This window comes from Zosterops lateralis (genome assembly GCF_965231275.1).
Source record: "Zosterops lateralis genome assembly, chromosome: 1".
NCBI classification, from domain to species: domain Eukaryota; kingdom Metazoa; phylum Chordata; class Aves; order Passeriformes; family Zosteropidae; genus Zosterops; species Zosterops lateralis.
Window position 1 is genome coordinate 132,793,671 of NC_139762.1, and position 23,309 is coordinate 132,816,979.

Here is a 23,309-nt window from a genome sequence, read left to right on the forward strand (position 1 = left end):
TCATTCAGGATGCAAAAGCCTAGTTTGACAGCTTCCATGATTTATCAGTTCCTTCCATGATTTATCAGTTCCTTCCATGATTTATCAGTTCCTTCAGTCTGGCTTCTGTTAACAAAAAAAGGGAAGTCCTAGCTACATTGTCTCAGCACTATCTATTTTGACTAAAGTCTTTAATTCTTCTAAATGAATAGGTCTAAATCTTGCTTCAGGTGCAAGACCAGGCCGGGGGATGCTGTGCAGTGCGAGCTGTGGCACGTACCTGTAAATCCTGACCGTCCAGAGCCTAACCCGGGGAGGAGAGAGCCGGGGCCCGGCAGAGGCAGCAGTGCCGCTCCTGGGAGACACCCGATCGTGGGGAATATCGGGGACGAGCCGGGAGGAGGTGGGATGGGAGAGCGGAGAGAAGCGGGAGGAGAAGGGGAGGGGACAGCCAAGAGTCGGGTGGGGAGGGGGGGGACAGCGGAGATAATAAAGCCGGGGAGAAGGGGAAGAAGGGCGAGCGGAGCCGGGGAGAGCTGGACGGGCGGGGATGGGGCTGGGGGCGTGAGCGGGGCCGGGGCGGCCGTGCCCGGGGGGCGATGGTGCCCGGGGGGCGGCTCTAGCGGGGGCGGCCATGGGCTGCGGGGGCAGCCGCGCCGACGCCATCGAGCCCCGCTACTACGAGAGCTGGACGCGGGAGACCGAGTCCACCTGGCTGACCAACACGGACTCCGAGAGCCCGCCGCAGGAGGGCGGCAGCGCCGAGGGCCCCGGCCGGGAGCAGGGCGGCCCGCGCCCCGGTGAGTGCGGAACGCGGGCGGGCACCGCGGGGAGCGGAGCGGCTGCGACACCCTGTGTGTGCACCTATATACCCTGTGTGTGCACCTACATACCCTGTGTGTGCACCTACATACCCTGTGTGTGCACCTGCACACCCTGTGTGTGCACCTACACATGCTGCGTGTGCACCTACACACCCTGTGTGTGCACCTGCACATACTGTGTGTGCACCTACATACCCTGTGTGTGCACCTATACATACTGTGTGTGCACCTACATACCCGGTGTGTGCACCTACATACCCTGTGTGTGCACCTACACATGCTGTGTGTGCACCTACATACCCCATGTGTGCAGCTACATACCCTGTGTGTGCATCTACATCCGCTGTGTGCGCACCTATACACACTGTGAGCACCTGCACACGCTGTATATTCACCTACACAGGCTGTACATACACCTACACACACTGTATATTCACTTACACACACACACTGCGTGTGCCCGGGGGTTGTGCGCCGATCCACTCCTTTTCCTGCTGCGAGGAGAGCGAATTCCGCCACTCCGGCCCCCCCAGGAATCGCAGGCGCCCCAGTCTGCGCTAAAGGCGCGGCGGCTCGGAGAGCTCGGGGGGTCAGCCCCAGGGCTGGTTCGGGCTCCGGGGACCCGCTCACGGCACCCCTCGGCTACGAGCGAGAGCTTATAGACCCCGTCAGCTGTAGAATGATGTTATCACAAGGGAAGATAACTCTGTTCTTGAGGTTCTTGCTGTGGAATAAATTGGCTTTTTCTTTAGCGAGACAAGTAACTTACGAAAGAAATTGAAATTAGGGAGGAGGCAGCTTTCTTCCCCATTGCCTGTGATGCCTTCTGATGTACAGACAGCTAACCAGAGGGTGGGCTGAGCAAGAGCAGACCTGCAAATTTGAATTTCCCAGTTCTTGTCAGTATGCTGCATCCCTGGCTGTGCACCTGAGGTGTTACAGAAGCCACAGATATGGGAAAAGAATTGAGGAGTTCTGATATGATGTGAAGTTTAAAATGATTTAAGAATTATTGTGTATTGCAGCAGTATCTAGAAATCTCTGCCTAGGTCCAGAAATTAATTGTGCTAGATATTGTACAAATGATTGCTGCCCAGAATAGATTATCATTTCCATATAAAGCAGTAAATGCCTAAAGGCAGGTTCAGATGAAAAGAAGTAGCTTTACAGACTTTTGTAGAAAGTAATGAAGAAATAATGAAAGTGCAGGAGTGAACATTCACAAAAGTGGGGATAACAGGTCAGCTGGAATACGGAGACCACAATTCTCTGCTGACCAAAACACGATAGGGAGAAGTTAAAAGGGTCTATGCTGTACTCCTAAAGGCTAAAGAAAGATTCTACAGTTATCACATGGGAAATTATGAGAATTTGAAGGTGAATGGCTCTACAGAATATTATATTAAAGAAGATTAGATAAGGAATTTAAAGACGTTCAAAATGATGCAGACCAGTAAGTTCAAATGACAGGTAACAGTGCTGTCTCCAGCAGTGAAAGCTAAATAGAGCATTACATTTTTACACACACTCAGCATTATCTTAGCCATGTTTACTTTGAGTTGGTGCCCCAACATCATAAACAGAAGCTAGACAGTCCAAGATTTGACTCTGAATAGGAGGTAATAAAGAGATAGATCAGTAAGTCTTCTTCTTAAAAACATGTAATAATTGACTTTGTGTTTAGAGATGAGAATGCCAGATATAAGGACATAAGAACAACACTCGAGACCAATAGGGACTGATGAGGGCATGAAAAGCTTTGCAAGAAAATCTTGCAGAAGAAATTGGAGGACTGCGATGAGGAGAGAACAGAGTAGGAGCAAAAACGATGAGTGAGACTTCAGTTAGGGCAAGATTAACTCTCCAACAGATCTTCACAGTTTAAGGAACCTGAGGGACACACACTGTTCCCATTTATTGCCTTAAAAGTCATAAAGTACTTCATGAAGAGCTGTTGCAGGGTAAGGTTTGAGGTAGGGAAGGAACAGGGATAAGGAGAGGTACTCCAGGGACTAGAAACAGCACTTTAAGTGAATTTATAGATGAAAGGGAGAGGAAGGAGCAACTGGAGGGGCAAATGAGGTCAAGTATGGGTTTAAGACATGAAGAGGAAAACATGCCTTTATTGTGAGAACTGAAAATACCTAAGAGTGAGAGACAAAGAGGAAGAGTAAGGGAGGGGACAAGAGCAGGGTGGGAGAGATGGGGAAATGGGAGATGACGCTGGCGTTAAGTCAAGGTAGGAAGGCTCTTTAACCGGGACACAGAAAGGGAGGAGGCAGCCAGGGAAAGGGGCACCAGGCAAATGGATGGGGAAAAAGGATGAAATTCTTTGTCATTTTTCGTTTGGAACAATTTTGTGAAATTCTGTAAATAGAGAGATGTAGAGATAGGATGAAAGAAATATTTTGGGAAAAGACAAAAGCAATAAGAAGTGGTTGTACTTGTCAACATGTCTCAGTTGAAGAAAAAAGGAGAACTGGACATCAAAATGTAAAGAGGAGTAAATTACTCAGGGATAAAAGAATGTTGTGTATACAAAATTACAGAGTGTATCAATGAGGAAAGGGTTAGTAACTATCATATATTAATCTTAGTAATCTCATAGCACCACAGATTTCATCATATGCTTCTCTTTTTCTCAGCCAGTACATCTAGCTTTCTGTGCCTGCTGTCATTGGAACTATATGTATTTCTGTACCCAAATGTTTGTACTTTTACCAAAACATTTTGGAAGATTAAATATTATTAAATAAAAAGGGAAGTATTGAGGTTTTTAAATTTTCTCATTTGCTTTTCTATTTTTCCAATTTCAATTGATCCCTTCTTAGACTATTTGTTAATTTCCCTACTGGATTTTTTACATCCACTTTTATAAAGTGTATTGTAATATCCCTAATTTTTACAGGAAGACATATAGGACAGTATTAGTTGCTATAACACACCTAAAATATAAGAGATGGTCTTAGGTTCATGAGAAGCGACTTAGATCATGAGAAGTCACCAACAGACAAAAGTATAGGTGGTTGTAACATATAGTAATGTATATTATGTAACTTAATAGTGTTGCAGTACAGGACAACCAGATATGGATGAAAAGGGATAGAAAAGTAATAAATAACTTCATGAAGCACTGCAGGTGCTGGAATTGAAAGGCATTTTCTGGAAGATCAGTGTATTGATGTACTGTTCATTGGGTGAGTGGCTTCTGTGAGGGGAAAAAAAGGAAAGAGTCACAATGAGCCCTTAAAATAAAGCAATTTCTTGGAAGAACATCCATTGCTATGTAAGCAAAGAACTTTTCACAGGACTGAGCTACTGCGTAGGTTATAGCTGGGGGAAATAATAGATGTCTGCTTAGTAACCGTTCCTTGATCCTTGCAACTCTTTGCACAAATTGCTTTCTCTTTAGAGGGTCTGATTCAGCTAAGTGGAAGTGTTAGCAAAGTAATGACTTTGGGAGGAAGTAATAATCTGTGGGTACAGATGAGTCCCCAGGGCAGTCACCACGGGTAACACACAAACCACGGGGAAAAGGCTGAATTCACAAAAAAGCACACAAAAACTGACCAGCATTTTGGGACGTGTTTGCACAACTTGTTATGTTATATTGGGATAGCTTGCTGATACATATATGTATATATGTATGTATATGTATATCCTAGAACTTTGAGATGTACAATTTACTACCAGAAACCAGGAGTGTAAAAGTACTCTATAAACACATTCAATATCAGCTCTAACAAAAATTAATTTTGCTTGTTTTAAAGCAGGTTTAAAGACATTTTATTTCTACTTCTGTCTATTTTCACAGAGTAAGTTAGCTGTTGTATTCAATAATTTTTTTCTTTATTATAACTGAAAGTGCCTCACAGTAGATATGGCACATTGTCTTGTGGTCAGAGAGACTACAATCAATTTACCCCATGGGCTGCAAGTGCCTTAGGACAGGATCACTCCTCACTGTTTTCCCACAGCAACCAGCATAGTAAGACACCAAATTTTTAACAGGGATTGTTACTGAAATGCAAATAAAAGTAATTAATTTTAAAATGATGTAGCAACCAAGTAAAAAATAATTCTCTTGTATCTGAATGGAAAATTTCAATACTGATTGCCTCAGGACCAACTTGTTCAGTTCCTCAAATAGTAAAATATTTGCTGATTTTTTTTATCATTATGTGACCCACAGTACCAGCTAAAAAATTGTTTTTTATTCTTTGAACTTTACGCTTTTTCCTTAACAAAGTAATTTTTCTCCTGAAGCATATTAAACAAAACATTATCCGGATTTCACACAGACTCACCTGATGTACTCGGAAGGAAAACTTGCTCATGGCATCAACAAATGTAACTGCAGTAAGTGGTCTGCCAGGAATGAAACCTGCAATTTAGCATCAGTGGAGACATTTCCAAAATAGCTATGAAATGGGAGGGCAATCGAGTCCTCTGTAAAATAAACAGAGAACATCAGAGGAATACAGGAGAAATTTTATCACTGTCTAGCAATATGTCTGGCTAACAGCTTATCTTGCATAACTGCCCTAATATTCTTGTGTGTTGATGAATGATTCTTGCTCTGCTCTCTGGGGCTAAATGCCTGGCTCATGCTGCCCCTCCATTGTTTTCTGGTCGCTGACAGCTCTGGGACATTTTATGGACCAGGCTTGGCATTTGTAGCCAGGCTTGGGTCAAGACCCAGTATACAAAATCCGGTGTTTTGGAGGTAACCTTCCCCAGAGAAGTTTTGGACAGTCAGTTTTCATGGTTTGCAGCAGAGAGGACCAGGCTGTGTGAGCAGCAGTTGCCGTGACAACAGGGGCTGCTGCAGGCTGGGACCGCTGCCGTCATCCTCTCCCTCCTCTGCCAGGTGCGCACAAAGTTAGGAGCTTAACGGAAATAAATCAGCAAGAATCAGGTTGTAAATAAAGAACCTGGTGCAGCAGAGTGTTTTTTGTGAATTGGACTGCAAAAAAACCCCCCAAACATAATTAACCATCTGTTTTAGGTCAAGAGGTAAAGAGGGAGTGCATTGCATGGGTATATCAGGATCTCTTTATGCTCCCATCCCATTATGTTCTTAAATTAATAGTTGTTTCAAAATCTGTTATGTTTAATAAATAATTGTAACAGTGATCCTGATGTGATATTTTCAGGAGATAGCCTTATCATCATTCAGAGTTTCAGTGAAAGTGAATAAAGGCAGCTCTTGTGGACTGTAGACATATTGCAGCAATTCTCTTCCCATCTTAGTCCAGATGCTGGGTATAATAATGTATTGTATTTGCATGGCAATGTTTTATAGTGGGGAGCAGGGCACAGGGTTGTTTTCTGTGAGAAGCTGCAAGAAGCTTTCCCCACATCTCATGGAGCCAGGCAGCTCCAACATGGACTCACCACTGGCCAAGGTTTAGCTCATCAGCAATAATGGTGGCACCTTTGGGATAGCATATTTAAGAATTATCGGGGGGAATAACCTGCAGAAGATCAGCTGAAGAGGGGAGTGAGAATATGTCAGAGCAGTACCTTTGCCATTTCCCATTGAACACATTGTTGTGTTGACCTGGGCCAGATGTCAGGCACCTACCAAGCACTCACTCACTCCCCTCCACAGCTGGACAGAGGAGAGAAAATTTAATGAAGGGTTCATGGCTTGAGATAAGGACTGGGAGAGAGATCACTCATTAAAAACTGTCATTGGCAAAACAGGCTCAATTTAGCAATATGAAGAGAATTTACTAGACTAACAAAATCAGAGCAGGATAATGAGAAGTAAAATAAGCCCTTAAAAACACATTCTCTGCACCCCTCCCTCCTTCCCAGCTCCATCTCCTCAGTGGCTCAAGGAGGCAGGGAATGGGGGTTATGGTCAGTTCATCACCCAAGGCTTCTCCTGCTGCTCAGGGAGAGGAGTCCTTCCCCTGCTGCACCATGAGGTCCCTCCCACTGGAGACAGTTCTCCATGAACTTCTCCAATATGAGTCCATCTCATGACCAACAGCTCTCTGTGAACAGCTGCAACATGGGTCCATCCCATGGGCAACAGTCCTCCCAAAACTGCTGCAGTGTGGGCCACTCTTCTATGGGGTGCAGTCCTCCAAGGCAGGCTGCTCCAGCCTGGGAGCAGGGGCACCCTCTCTCCACTGGCTCTTCCACAGGGTCACAGCCTCCTCCAGGCATCCACAGCTCCATTGTGGGTCTCCCCCACAGCTGCAGGTGGATCTCTGCATCCCTTTGGACCTCCCTGGGCTGCAGGGGCACAGCTGCCTCACCTGGGCTGCACCAGGGGCTCCAGGGGAATCCCAGCTCCAGGGCCTGGAGCACCTCCTGCCCCTCCTTCTCTGCTGACCAGGTCTGCAGAGTTGTTCCTCTCACACATTCTCACTCTGCTCTTCTCTGGCCACAATTACAACTGACAATATATCTTTGTTAAATTTCTTCCTAAATCTGTTATCACAGAGGCATTAGCAGCATTTCTAATTGGCCCAGCCTTGGCCAGTGCCATGTCTATCTTCAGAGCCATCAGGGATTGTCTCTGCTGGACAGGGTGGAAGCTTCCAGCAGCTTCTCCCAGAAGCTACCTCTGTGGCCCCCCTGCTACCAAAAACAGGCCATGCAAACCCAGCACATCATAAACTTGGGGTTTGTTCAGCATAGAGGCCAGTCAAGGATTACAGTATTGGCCTAAACCAGTATTTATTGCACCACAAGAGAGCATTGAAATTATTGGAAAAAAATAGACTCAGATGATAAATACAACTTTATGTAATGACCATATTTTTCAGGCCAGCCCTAGCTGTTAATTCTTCAATTCCATATATTTTCACCTTTGCTGTGGTTTGATAGTGTAATGCTGGTTTAATTTCACATTTCAGTTAAAAAATGGCACCGATACTTATTTGGCCCATCAGCTCATGCTAAGCAATCTACCCCACCACCTCTGTCAGCATTTTTAAATTAATTGATTTTTATTAAATATCCACTGCCATAAAAAGAGGATGCATCCATAGATAGCAGAACTTAAGTAAAAGTGTCAAATACAATTGAGAGATGAGAAATTTTCTTCTATTATGACCCTTCAGCTTGCTATTCTGTGAGATGTATCAGACTCAATTGCTGGAAAAACTTCAGTCTTGTTTCAGAGTAGGTGGATGGTTCAGATACTGCATGAAGCCTCCTGATCAGTTGTTGTCAGGGGGGAGCAGCCACCTCTCACCCCTGTGACAGGAAGGGAGGGCAGGGCTGGCCAGGGCTCTCCAGATGCTTCCTCCTTCCCCAGCAACCTCTTCATTTTATTGTCTTCCTCTGGGATTACCTCAAAACACTGCAAAAGTTATAACATCAGCCAACCCAAACTGTGATAATCTTTCCACAAAACCTCTCAGGCTTTGATTAACATCCATTTAATTAGCAGCCAACAGTCCTGATAAACCCTTCCTACAGTCTAAAGCAGACCTGCCAAGAGAGATCATCTACAGTTTACCTCGGTATAATAATTTACCAAGTGATAAAGTAAATTTACTACAAATGTCACGTACTTGAATTACATGAAAGGCTTTCCCAGCTGTCACAGTACCAGAAAGCAGAAAGGCTGTTGAGCATCAATAGAGATGATTTGCAGGAGAGATGAATTGGAACCATCTCTCCAAATGATTTCCCTGTGGAAAAAAGCACTCTTTTTTGCAGCATTGAAATCTTTACAGGCAAAAGTATTCATAGTTAATGAGAACCAAAGGTCTGTCATTAACTAAAGGAAGAGGTTTTGCACTATCTCTGCAGCAGGTGGTGGGGAGGAGGAATGGTGAGAGAGGGAGAGTGAAAGGGTTTGAGCAGAAAACCTGAGTGGTGGTTTGTCAATGGCAGATCCTGCCTGCAAGATGCTGAGAAAGAAATTACTTGGCAAAATTAATCTTCTTGTGGAAATAGTGCTCTTCCCCCCCTCTCAGCCTTTATATCCTGATTCAGGACATTTTAAAATTGTTTTTTCTTTTCATTTTACACTTTCCAGACAGTTGTAATTCTGTATTTTCCAGTTTAGGAATGTAGCATTCACAGCAAACAGTTAAAAATTGAATTAGTTTTAAGCAAAGATTCTTGCCAATCTCAAAGCAGAAGTGCAATGTATTGCATACAGGAAACACAGTTCAGAGTGCAGTTTACCTCGTTGTTCATTGACTAAAATTTCCAAAATTTCCGCATTAAGCACTTATTTCAGTAATCCAGCATTGAAGTGACGGAAATCTCTCTTTTCTTCAACTGTAATCAGTTTGAGAAATATATTTCTTCATAGAAACAGAATTTATATTGCTAGTTCCAGCTTTTTTCCCCTCAGATGTTCCTGCAGTTTAAAACAGATTGCAGTTAAACAAAATCTAGGACTGAAAGTTAGGTTTTATCTTAAATTGAATCTGTAATATTTAAGACTCAGAAAGAGAATGATCAAAGCCAGCATTTATTGTAAGGCTTTCTCTTTGAGCTGCACCAAGCAGCCCTCTTTTCTGGAGGATGGAACCAGATCCCTCTGGTGAGTGCATACATTTTTCAGCATCTTTCTCATGATCTTTCTCACTATATGAGTGGCTTGGGCCTTTGCTGTACTCAAAGAAACAATACAATAAGGCAGTTTTACTTTCTGATTAACACATTGCTTCCCTAAACTGCCACAATACCTTTTCTGTTCTGTTTAGGAAAATACAGGTTAAAAGTAAGTCAGAGAGGTAGATGAAACGAGTGGTGTTTTGCCAATTAGCATGGGCAAGCTGGCACTGTGAGGCAGGACTTGACATTTCAAGTTTTTCCTGAGTCCACTGTGCCCCTCTGCATTGCTGTTTGCTTAACTGAGCCTAAAATTTAAAATGAAGCAGTGTTGAGTCTCCTTTCTCCTGGGAGATGAGAGATTTAGGCTAGCTGGTTCAGATGCATGCTAGTTACTGGAGAGAAAAATAACCAGCCCATTCTTTATTTACTGACTGAAATATTTTGATTGAGGTTTTTTTTTACCAGTTTCCTAACAGTGCATACAGTTGTGTTTCTGTCTCTGTACATTTTGTCTGGATATTGTCCTCATGTGGCAATTTTCATTTTTGTGAAATGCTAGCATTTCCCAAGTGGGCTGTCAGAATTTTTTCAAGCACTTTCAGTACTAAAAGCATGAATATCTGACTTTTGTACAGTGCTGATGCCTGAGTGCTTTCTGAGTGTTTACACTGTGTGTGGAAAAGATGGAAAAAAATGCAATGGATTTAGCTAGAAGATGATTGATGGCATTAAGTTTTAATTTAGTTACTGCCTTCATTTTAGGGTGAACACTAAATGGAAGTGATTTTTTCACATGCACACAGTTACCTTAAAGCCAAAGCCCTCTATGATCATAGTCACACCATGAACCAGTTAAGTCAGCACTACCTTTCTGTATCTTCATGGATTCTAAGGCTGGGAATGCCACCTGGCCATACAGCCCACTGGACTTTCCTGACTTAATTCCCACAGGGGGCATACCTTTGGGACATTGAGACTGAATGTACAGCTTTCCAGTGGCTCACATTTTGCCTAAGCTTTTGTAAATTATCCCAGTAGTCAATCACTATTTTTTAAAAATAAATGTGCTATGTACTACTTGGAACGTTTAATTTCAATTCCAGCTGTTGAACCTTGGTAAGCAAAACTGGAGAGTAATTTCAGCTCACATTTCATGTACCTTTAAATGCTTTTCATGAGGATTTATATTCAGTCTGCCTAAATATTTTTGGTGCTCCTCAGTGTGATTAATTGACATTATGCATTTTGCTCATCTTAAAATTCCATGTGTGATTAGCTAGCTAATAAGAATGACATGCTTTTCATGTCTATGTTGGAAATTAGTCTAAATCATAATGAGAGATGTTTTATTACTGCATCCCAAAGGAGAAGGAAAGCCCAGGTAAAGGAGAGGGAAAGAGCATGTGAACACTTGCAGCTCTAAGCCACTGGTCAGAACAGGGTGGATATTGCTGTGGGAAGGATGGCTGGGAGAGGGCCAGCATCCTGCTGTTTTCCATCTCATACAGTGCTCTCCTGTAAAGAGAACTTCTTTATTGGCATTTTAAGGATTGGTTTAGACAGGAACTGAGCCAAAAGATGGCACTTTTGGAAAGCAGGCTGATTTGCCATAATTTGGACCCATGATATAAGGTATTCTGCACAGAGTATATGATTTTTGACGTGCGTTTTTCATGGGCTTTACTGAAACATAACCAATATATTTGCATGTGGAAAAGCAAATAATCCCTTCTAAAATCCAGTACTATGAAGAGCACTTCAGAGCTTTGCTTATTTGTGTGTTAGTCTTTCAGTTCAGAGGAAGGAGTGATCTGTTTCTGGCACACCATGTTGCACTGGTTAGTTGCTTAATCCATTCTGTGTCATTATTTTCCCAGGCAAAAGACATACTCAGCTGTCAAGATCTTCCAAAATGTTGCTGATGTTTATTCCAAAATATAGTGAAAATTCTTCTATCTTGTTCCAGTTATCAAAATTTGTACCTTTATGCATTAAACTCTGTTGTCTTTCTGACGTTAAGTCCTTGCCTAGCACCATGATTACAATTCTCTCAAGTTTACCTCTTGTATCTTCCCTTGATGGTCAGGCCAATTCCCTTTAATTCATCTTCTGGAGTCTATTTGCCATGTAGAACCCTTTGTCTGGAGCTTTGAAATGATGACACATTTGTTAAAGAGTGTTGCAGCATGCTTTTCCTGTTGGGAAAAAAATATAAATTTTATATTCATCTTTATTTACAGACATGGTTGCAACACTCTTAAACTTGTTTACAAGATAGTTATACTTCGATTCTGTATCACAATTTGAAATTGAAATATACCAATATGCAAAGATTTAGCATCTGCATGTACTTGTGAAGTTAGGCCATGCAAGTGATATGAAGGTTTGCAACTTGAAAGTTTGTTTGTGCTTTAGGATGAGCTCACTTCAAATAAGCATCCCCCTGTAGGTATGGAGGAAGGCACAGAACTCCTGTCTGCCTCCCCACACCAGTGGTGTGCCTGGGCATGGCTCAGCCCTGCCTGCCTGGACACAGATTTGGAGAGACCTCCAAAATGTGTGTGAAGTGCAAATGTGTTTGTTGTGTTTTGCTTCATAGTCTAAAATTCATATCACATTAGACATTCCGGATTCTCTGAATGTCTGGGAAGCAAATTTATTGCATTATTGTATTTGCTGACACAGAACATTGCTTCTGGTAATATTTTCCTGCTGCAGCAGGTCATCCCTCTGTAAATCTGGATCCTTCATCCTAGCTCACAACCCACTCTCTGCTATGCCTGAAGGTTTCTAAATTGTTTCTTGTTAGGTAAAAGAGCTATTGCATATTTCCTGAGCATCTGGCCTCATCCCTGAGGCTGTTGCTTTGGAGGAAATGACTTAAACCTGACTTTTGTCACAGCCTCCACTCCATTCATTTTTTTATTGGATTCTTGCTACATCTTGTTTTTGCAGCAGAAGCACACACCAGCCCTCAGGCCTGCAGATGTGTGGCTTTCCCAAAAATATATAGTTTCAAATCAGGAAAACAGGTAGAGAAAAAAGATGCTTCAGTGTTTTCTGTACTTATTATCTGTAGCATTAAATGCAAGAAACTCAGTGATGATTACAAACACGTATTTCCTCTGGAAGCATCTGTATGTGGTGATAACACTTTCCATTTGTCTTTAACTTTTCATTTGTCTTCACTGTGAGATTTCTCAGAGTCCATCTTTACACTTCAGCATCTTTTTAGGCAGGCATTCTCTAAAACAGCATCTTATGCATTATGCATGAGATAACAGTCGTGATAAATAAAAAAGGGTGTTGCTGAACTAGAAAATTGAACCGTACTGGTTTGCTCGTACTCAGTTTCAAAAATATAAATTTAGCACACTAATCAGCAGGTACCTGCTCTAAACAAACGTATTCTTGTTATTCCACAAGGTCTCATGGGTACTGGGTCAGATCTGGAGTGTATTTGGGTCAGAATTCATGTCCTGTTTTGGTCACCACCTGTTGCTTTAAAATGAAGTGGGAGAACACTGTGGCAAACACACATGGAATAATTTTCTCCACAAATAGTTGATTCTTTTGGCTAAGATTAACTTTGTCTCCTTACTACAAGGCTTCATACCCTGCCCAGACTTCTAGACAGCATTAGCTACTGCAGCATTGCTGATTTTCTGAGTCACAGAAATTTTCAGGTCATCTTGAACTTTACTGAGATTTACTCTTTTGATGAAGTCTGTGCAGGAGATCCAGGCAGACCTACCTATGTGTTATTTGTGGTTTGAGAAGTTTCCTGTGGTCCTCATATTTAAGGGCTACAAAATTGTACCCCTTAGATATCTTTTCTGTCTCTCTGTGCCAGATGTCAATCCATGACACTACTTTGCTTTTTAGACCAATTTTACATTCACAAACTGAAAAAAGTTGTGTGGTTTCCATCCTTTTCACATCATCTATATACAAAGACGAGACAAAACTCTTTATGCAAAACTCTGGTTAGAAAGAAATACGAGCAAAAATTTCCTCTCCTCTTTATGAAATACTGTCATGAAGACTAATTTGAATTCTTAGGTGTAACCAGGCTGTATGAAGAGTTAAAGCAGCATGTATGCAATGTTTATCCTTGGTTTGGTTTTGTTATCATTAATGTTGTCATTATAATAAAAGAAACCAGAAAAAATTAAGAAATGCAGGTTGAATGTCTTAAATTTTCTTTCTGTATTTTACATTCTCACTGACTTCTCTGTGATGAACTAAAATAATTTTACCCTATTTACTAAAATAATTCTTTTCAAAGCTTTCTTAGACAGCTCCCTCCCAATGTAAATGGCAGGGGGGAGGTTTAGAGCTACATGATTTAAGCATTTTGAATGGACATAAACTTGCAAGTCTGTGAACAGTTTTTCAGACTGCAATTTTAAATATCTGTCTCCTAAACTGCAAAATTGAGATGATGCTGTCTGACGCTTTATGAAAACTCATTCAAAATTTTAAAAGTGTTCTGTTTGTTTTGTTTTGTTGGAGAGCACACCAACCTAAGCTGCTTTCAGCTGCTTGTTCTGATTCCTGTGCTACCCTACCCAGTTGTGCCAGTCTGACTGCTTGCGTCATTGGGGGAAGAATAAAGTCTAGGATTGATTTCAGTTTAAAATAACCCTTTTTTTTCCCTTGATGCTGCTGAAAAAAAGCATTTGTCAAGCTCCAGCCTAAAGAATTCTATTGGTCTGGTAAGAAAGGCAAGACTTAGTGTGCCTTTGCAGCCCAGCAAGCAAAGAGGAAGGTGGTGGTAAACACTGCCATGGGAGGACAAGTTGTTTTAGGCACACTTTGTGTTGGAAAAGTAGACTTGGATTTGTGAGCAATGGGGCTGCTGCAGGGGTGCTCTCCCTGTGGTCACTGAGAGAGAACTCATGCATGTTCCCTACCAATAAATCTGAAATACCTGCCACTTGTCCTCCATTCCTCCCCACAGAGGGAGCAGCCTGGCAGTCTCCCAAACCCCAGCCAGCCATTCCTGAGGAAAGGTTCACCATCACATTCGTGGGCATTTAATGATCACCCAGAACTCCAGGTTTTGGGAACAGAGCCTTGGCAATATTGTAGCCTTGCCAGTTCATTTGAAAGTAAAATATGTGTATTTTACAGAGCATTGAGATGAGATCTGCTGTTTCCCCTGGCCTAAAGAGGCCCACAGACTTTTGGCAGGAGTGCCATGAAAGAGAAAGTGAGAATGAAAACAACATTACTGAACCCGTTCATTTAAATGTCTACAGTGATTTAACAACACTCATGTGAACTGAAGCTCTACCATGAAAGACCAAGAAGATTATTTACCAAACCCCTGCTGTGAGGATGGCATAAATATCTCAACAGTTTGCTTTTAAACCACAATGAGGCAAGACCCTTAGTATTGCCACCCTGCTGGCTTGTAAATTCCACAAAACATAAGAGAGTTAACTCTTCATTTTGGTGTACTGTGGCAAATCCTAAATAGCAATGCAAAAATATTTGCTATTTTAGAAGCAACCATCTGTGTTCCTAATCTTTTTTTTAACATCGTTTCTGCTTTGCAATCATCATTTTGTGTTATGTATCTAGTCTATAAAATAGGTGTTGCTGTATGGATTGCCAACATTTCATGCTCTTTACATCACTGATGTATTCACATTGTAATTTCTTCTTGGTGTTCATACATTAAGATCAAGTCACTGAAGACATTAAACTGTTGCCCACTGTCTAAATCATCTATTTGCTAATGAAAATGAATTCTAAAATAGTTTCTTAACTTCAGAATAGCAGTAATATTACAAAAATCTTTTCTGCCTAGTATTGATGTCTGCTAGGTCATCCATATAAAAATGTAGTAGTGATATAGTAGAAGGCTCAAATACTGATACCTGGTTTATATTTGACAAGTCTTGCAAAAAAAGTCACATCCCTGCAATGCAGGATGCACCAAGTATGCTCAGGCTGCAAACTAACAGAGAAAAAAGAATGAACCAGATATACCATTTTCAGGATTGAAATTTTCCATCAGCCTCTGGAAATGGATTCATGTAAGAAAAAAATTTTCTATCAAGACCAAAAGATGCAACACAATCTGACAAATGAACAGTTGTACTTAATAACAAAATGGCTTTTTAGCTGACAGCTGTTTCACCAGACAATTTAGTCAGAGGCCAGATGGCCAAAGAGAGACATGGTGGAAAGTAATTTCATAGGATGACTCCACAGAAGGAAAAACTCATAATTTGGATGTTTGAAATGTCAAAGACTCAATTAATGGAATTAGTATGTAATTCCCAGTGCAGTTTGCCTGTTGAAAGCTCAAGCTTGTTCTCAGAGCTCCACTGCAAGCTGAAGCAGTGGACTCCTCGCTGAGGATTCTGACTCACTCATGGCTCGTTGCCTCTCCATCCTCCTTCCTGACAACTGGTTTTGTCTACAGTATCAGTCTGGGCCATTTTTTGCCTCTCCTCTGGCCCTGTGGAGTGATAGGAAGAGGTAAAATCTAAAACATAACTAGGTGGGAAATTTTGGGAGATGCAGGAGAGGTGAGGTTTACTGTTGCCTTACTGAAGTTGCATCTAAACTTAGACACGAGAACATCAGTTTTTGTATATAGCAGAAAAGGCAGTTTTCAAAGACAGAAGTATTTTTTTTTAAATAAATTACAATATAATATTTTCCAGTTTCAGCTAAATTCTTTTCTATCAAAAACTAGATGACAGAGTTATTACTTGCCACACTACAAGTTAAAGTGTCTTTGGAATACTCTGCCTCCATCTTCTGACTGCTCAGGGAAATGCAGTGACTAGTTTGTATTCAGACTTCTTAACTCACAGAATCTTAGAAAAGATCTTAAAGACCTTTTAATTTCACAAAAATGTATGTATTCTCAAGAAATATTGAATATTTGGGTGAAACTTTATTGAATTCAGTCATTGCCTTTGCTAGCTATATACTGACAAATGTTGCTTTCTACTGTCAGATCATCTTTTCTTACAGATTTCTGAAAAATAATTCAGGAGTTTGCTTCCTTTTTAATATCTTTAACACAGCACTTGAATTCCTACCTGATTAATGCAGAAGGTTTTGATGACACAATGCCACTTCAACACAGCAATGCTTTGTCATTGGTCTTCCACATACTTTTTTCTCACTTAGTGTCTGTGACTCCTTAATTTTTCTAGGTTTGATACCTGCATTACCAGTTAGTAAATTTGCCTTCTTTCTTTCTCTTTTAACATAAAGCTCTTAATAAATAAGCTTTGACAAAAAATAAATTGAGAGCAACAGTCATGCATCCCACTTACTCCTTGTATTTGAATTTCAGACTCAGTGTTGCAACCAGATGTTGAGTGCTCTGCACTCACCATAAATGACAATTGATTTTTGTTAATGCAGTAAGAGAAGAAAATTAATTTATGCTGTCCAATATCATATTGTATGGTGCATGTGTATCCACACAGCTAGAGCAGAAAGCAAATTACTCATTTATTTGATTGCAGATAAACAAAACAACATGAAATAAATATTTTCTAAATTTCTTAACTTCAAATGAAAAAATATTCAAGGCAAGGCCATGCACAGAGCAACTTTTCCATTCATATTTGTCTCATCTGTCATGCTCACATCTAACCCCTTCAGTTCCCAGAACTGGAGCAGATTTAAGGGGGGCTTCTCTGGGTCTAGAGTTAAACTCAGACATGCAAGGAGGTGTGTGTGTGTAGAGAAGTCCAGGGAGACCTGCAGGTGAAAAAAATCTGCTGATATGCTGCACTCATTTACTGGTTTTCCAAGTTTTCTGAGCCAATGTTTCACAGAGCTGTGGACCATAGGAAAACGGCCAAATCATGTCAAATGTGAGGATGAGGATGCCACAGGGAGGTGGATGAGTATTACCAGGTGATACAAATCCTTTTCCAAACAAAACAAAACACAACCCCACAGTTTATCACCTTTTTAGGCTGCAGAGTAACTTGAAATGTATTATTTCTCAACTAAATGAGATATCCATGGCAGACCATAAAAGAGAGGAGGAACAGGGACAGTAAGTAAGGGAAGCTGAAACTAGGGTTTCATATGAGAGAAGTTTAGGTTTTTTTCTATGAGAAGTCAAGAAATCTAAATGGTGCAACACAACAGTTCACAGTTACAACAGTGATTCTCCACCTCTACTCTGCCCTAGTGAGGCCACATGTGGAGCCCTGTGTTCAATTCTGGTCTCCTCAGTTCAAGTAGGACAAAGAGATACTGGAGAGGGTCCAGCAGAGATCACAAAGATGCTCAGGAGTCTGGAGCATCCCTCTTAAGAGGAGAGATGAGGGAGCTGGGCCTGTTTAGTCCAGAGGAGACTTGAGAGGGGATCTCATCAATGCACACAAATATCTCAGAGGTGGATGCCATGAGGATGGTACCAGATTCTTTTTGGTGGTGCCCAGAGACAGGATGAGGAGAAAAGACCATGAACTAAACACAAGGTTCACCACCACTCATAGAAGAACTTCTTCCATTGACAGTGGCGAGACTGTTCACCCTGTGGTACTGTACCACACCTTGCATCACTGACACAATCACAAAATATGGCAAAACAGAGGGATGCCAGAGCCAGCTGCAAATTGCTTCTCAGTATTAATTGCCCAATTCCATATATCCCTACTAGGTCTTCTGGAGGATGAGAAATTGGCTCACACAGGTGTATCTGCAGCATCAGCCACAGCTGGAGTGCTGAACACTGAGAAGAAGAACAACTGTGGCTCTCAGTGTGCAAACCCCGTAGTCCACGGTGTGGGAACTACAACACAGACACAGAATGGCTTCAGGACCACAGAGGTATGAGTATAATTATGTTCCCTAATGCCCAGCACTAGCTTCAATTTGTGACAGCCTTTCTCTTTGCAGTGAAACTATTTAATGTCTTGAGACAGGAGAAAATGGTGCCAGGCTGCACTACAGCCATGGCATGATTGAGCTGAGCACCTCTGGCAATGCTTCATGCCTGAATGGCCACAGAATTGATGTTTTGTTTGTCAATCAGAGTAACACACACACTTGCTGCAGTAAAAAAAGCCCCCACACTAATTCCTTTCCAACTCAGTCCACCTGTGGCATGCATCATGCAAACTATTTAGATTAATTATCTCAAAAGGAACATTAATTGCTTTCCCTTAATTGCTGTGCTGCTTAAAATATATGCATTGCATGAACCCTGGTTCATTCAAAGCTGGACATGAAGCTTGAAAAAGTCAGTGGGTGTCTTTTCAATAACTTCAGTAGGCTTTGGATCAGATCCTCCCCCTTTTTATCCCTCATTTATGGGTTGTGTACCTTGTATACATTGTAAGAACAAGGCTTTGGGGCTGTACCAAAGACCAGCTTTCTCCTGTCACAGCTGCCTACCCACCTACCTGCCACCTACAGATTTCCATGTGCTGCCCTGTTTGCATAGCAGCTGCTGAGCTGCTCAGATTAAAGATTGCCACAGCCTATGGCTGGTGTACTGCTTCCTTGCTTTCTCATATGATAAGGTGTTAGGTAAAAATTTGGGGAAGGGAGACTTCCTTGTTTGCTGGGTTATCTGCAGATGAAGCAGGTAAAGTCCTTTACATGGTCCTTGGCATTCTGGGGGAATCTCAATTTCTACTTTGAGAAGTGCTTGCCATGCTGTTGTTGCTGCTTCCCCTACTTTTTCAGGGGAGTTTCCTCTTACTACAATATAATCTAATTTCACATCTGGGGAGAGTGAGACTGTAAAAGTTTGGCAATCACAGAATGTGCAGTCATGGGTGAATGTTTATATCCCTGTGGGAATCTATCAAAGGTACACCACACTCCCTTCTGGGTGAGCATGAATTAAGCCTTGAGGTGTTCCCAGAATGGAATCATAATAACATCTTTTACATCTAGCTTTGCTACCCATGAATAGGATGTTCCCTGAATTTGCATTGCTAGTTCCACAAAATTTGGCACAGGAATAGTTAAAGGTGTAATATTGGCATTCAGTCTCCTGCAGACAATAGTGGGTGGCCACTGTCCCCTCAGCATTTTCACCATTCTCCAGGGGGTACAATTTGGTTTTCTTATCTGTACAATGATGGCTAGATTGGCAACCCACTTAAGCATCATTTTTACCTTTTCTTCCAGTTTCTGCTTTATCTCCTTTTCTTTCTGTAACTGTTTGTGCAGCTGCTCAGCTTCCAAAGATAGTAACAATTCAGTGTTTTTTCTGCCCTCTATTTCCTCTCTCAGATTTTGTCTCACTCTGCTATGTTTTTTTCCTACCTAATTTATCCAATAATTGTCTTTCCCTATGCTCTACTGAAGTGAATAGAATCTTAAAATTATCTTTCTTAGTTATAAGCTTGTTTTTGGGTTTCCAATCTTTCTTTTATTTCCCTCTCAAAAGCCAGAGATGACTTTAATACTCAATTTTCTCATTTCAAAGCATCATGTTCTATATATGATACATTTGAGGGAAGAAGGATTCTTTGATTCCCTTTTGCATGTAAGATAAGTGAACCTCCAATACTGACAAATAATTGCTTTGTCTTCCCAGAATTTTTGGGCCCATTCCTTGCCTGCCTGGGAAGGAGCACATTCATACTTCTGTAGCTGCTTATCCATGTCTGAGATCCTGGGAGACCTTCACAGACAATATTTTAGAGTAACCAAAATCTGGCACTCTGAGTCTGGTGAGGTGTCAGAGGCACAATGTGGTGGCACAGTAAGTCTGGTCACGACCACAACCCCTGATGCAAAACTGGCATGCATTGCACTGTAAGTCTGGGCAAATTCAGAAAGGCTCCACATCCACAAATAGTGCAATTTCTTGCCTGCTGGACAGTGTAAAGTCTACAAACAGCTGTTGATAGATGCACTGATATCAGAATGCAGAAGCAATGGTATTACTGTGAAATAAAACTTACCTGGCAGGTGTCCCCATGGGGGAGGAGACAGTACAGCCAGCTGACCATCCCAGGACACAAAGATAGGGCCTCCTCTGACCTCCCTCCCCTGTTAAGTCATATTTATATTGTTTTCTTTGAAGATGGGGGAAAAAAGTTTCAGTTGATGTAATTTCACACTTAAATGGAGTTTGAGTGACTTTATATACATGTAAAGTTGTACAGTTTTTTGCTTTGTTAGCATATGTGGGGCATGTAAAGGAAAATGTATTTTCAATTTCAAGCAAATTTCATCTTTTGGTCACCATTTGGGTAATTCCCTTGGCTTAATTCCCAATAGCTTCATTGTTTAAACAGAATTTAAAACTGCAACACCTCTGTGCAATTCCATCCTTCGTTTCTTGCCTCTCTCAGACATGAAACAAGCTCCCCTGGAGTTCCTGCTTCTCAGGCACACACAGTTTGTTTCTGCTGAGTTACTGCCAATGTACTCCTTGCTGAGCTTTGTCTTTTGACATTTTTCCAAAGAAAGTGCCTCAGCACAGCATGTGGCAGAACTGCTACACCCACTCCATAAGAAGTTTTCCCATTTTGGGAGTCACATCCTTAAACCAAGGGGTCTGAGCAAATGAAAAAGAGAATTTGGATTGAACTTCAGCTTGCATTTGCTAACTAACACACAACGCATCAGTACGTCTGTTTATTTTATACCTCCTTTGTATCATTATCTTTTGTATGGCTCTAGTACAAAGATATTCCCAGGTGACATAAAAGACACTGCTGTATCTTTTCATGGGATACTGCACTTCTAGGTGGACAGGGACACATTCTACAGCTGCATGACATCTAAAGCCATGGGATTTCTGTAAATGAAAAGCCCAAATGCTTGTCATAGCCACTAGCTCAGAGAGAAATTTTAATTGGTGAAGTTGGATATGGTCGAACAGCAGTACATAATTATTAATCCAATTTGAAAAAGACTTGGTCACAATTGAGAATTACAGTGTGTACCTGTCCTACTGTTTGAGAAAATTGTCTAATTTTGTAATTGAATGGAAAATTACTTCTGTATTGCACTTAGTAGGAAGTATGGGCAAATTTCCACAACATATTAATAATGTGAGTGTTGCCTATAATGGTACTCAGTGAAGTGTGTGTTCCTGCCCTGAGGCCCCATGACTCTGAATATATCCTCCTGCATTTTCTAGCTGAGATACATTCAGTATCTAGCTGAGTAACATGTATATGTGCTGTTGCAGCTCAGTGCAAAGAAAATTTCTGATGATAACTAAATAATTTACATTATTCTCCACATCTAATGTAGGTGCATAAGAAAGGAAGTTGTTTAAACTTCTGGTCAAAAAAGAAATATGTATGCCTAGAGAGAAAGTGTAGCATTTAATTTAGGCTCCAGATCTGATGTGCCATTCTTCATCTCTGTTTTTCCACTGTTTATGGAACCATAAGATGAGCATACAATGTGAATACCTTAAGTTTTATTTATCTGAACATTCACATTAACTACAGTTTTTCTTTTATCTCAACATTCTATAGAATACAATGCAATGCAGCACATGCTGCTCTCAGAAGACCTGAGTTGTGCCATTGGCCTGTGGGCTAGCAGGGGATAAATCCTGTCACCTCTCTGTTTCTCACTTTCTCCTGCATCCAGCTCTAAGGCAGCCATCTGCCTTTATCCCTTCATACTTGGTTATGACAGGGTACAGCTTGTGCTTTTGAAAGGGAAAAGGTTTGACACAGGCTGTATCTGAGAAACTTTATTATCCTCTCATGACGGTAATGTCAAAACAATTTAGAACCAAAAGATGATGATAATGATGGAGACGGTAATAAAGAAAGGAGTGCTAAGGTAATGGGTTGGTCAGGCACCTCTCAAAAAGAGGTGGTATCTAGATTATGTCCCTGACTGACAAAAATCTGGTTTCATTCTCATAGTCTTTGGCAAGTACTTGCATGAACAGTGGCACTGGGGGAGCAGATAGCAAAGGAGCAGGTGTATTCAGGCTGCAGAAATGTGAAATGATACACAGCAGCAAATTAACTCCAGGTGTTGCTCTGCGATAGATATCTACCTTCCACTTATGTCAGTGTCTGAACTTTATCAGACATTGTTTTACTTTGTAAATAATGCCTAATTTACCTGGCACTCCTTACACTGACAAATAGTCTCATGGAACACTGGCAATGCAATAATCAAACCCACCCAACTCAGCTGTGTGTCTCTATCAGCCCAGATCTGGGTACACTTGTTAGACCTATCCAGTTTCCTATGCATTACAGTGCATTGCTAATGGCAACAAGCAGACAGTCTGGAAGATGGAAAAGTATAAATTTAGATTAGGGATGCACTCACATGTCTCAGAGAAACTGACTTTTTTGAATATTGAAAATAAACTGATGAAGCTCTGAAAGGTATATATTGTGCTTGAGTCTTGTACACAGGCAGAAGTAAGTGTTACTTTAAAACTCTATTTTCACATCAGAAACATAAAATTAAGCACAGAAAATTCATTCTCAGGCTAGTGATGCACTACTCTCAGTGACATCAACAGGAACCTCTAATTTTCACTTCTGTACCGAAACTGGATTTATTTGCCCTGCTTTTATAGTACATACATGCAGAGATGATAATTATAGTCAGGGAGGTTGATCCAAAGCCTACTGACATCCACTGCCTTTGTAGCAGATATAAAAGCTTGTGTCCACACTGAATAAGGAAGTTGCTCTGCATTGCAGGGCCGTGTGAAGGATGCTGGAGGCATTCTGTTCACTAAATAGAACTGGTTTTGTAAATTAGGGGTTAATTATCAATGACTCTTTCTGTTGTCATTGTAGAACTCACTGTACTGTTTAAAACTCTCACAGAGTAAATGGGACACACAGAAAATGTCCACACAGGAAGTCGCCATTAATGTTAAAAAAGGCATCAGACAAACTGACAGAAGAAAAACAAAGAATTGTGCCAATTAATGAAGAAAATTGCAGGTGAGGATGGACTTAACAAAGCTTCACTGCACTTTAAATGTCAGTCACTGAAGACATGAAGATC

General features: G+C 41.3%; 1 protein-coding gene across 1 annotated transcript; it reads left to right on the forward strand.

The window, feature by feature from the left end:
• Positions 1-613: 613 nt before the first annotated feature.
• On the forward strand, positions 614-23,230 carry BAALC (BAALC binder of MAP3K1 and KLF4; the record flags this gene model as incomplete). The annotated part of the gene is made up of 3 exons (XM_083869785.1): positions 614-779; positions 17,998-18,167; positions 23,126-23,230. The coding sequence occupies 3 exons, from the start codon at positions 614-616 to the stop codon at positions 23,228-23,230; spliced, it is 441 nt and encodes a 146-aa protein (XP_083725911.1).
• Between the last annotated feature and the right edge of the window lie 79 nt (positions 23,231-23,309).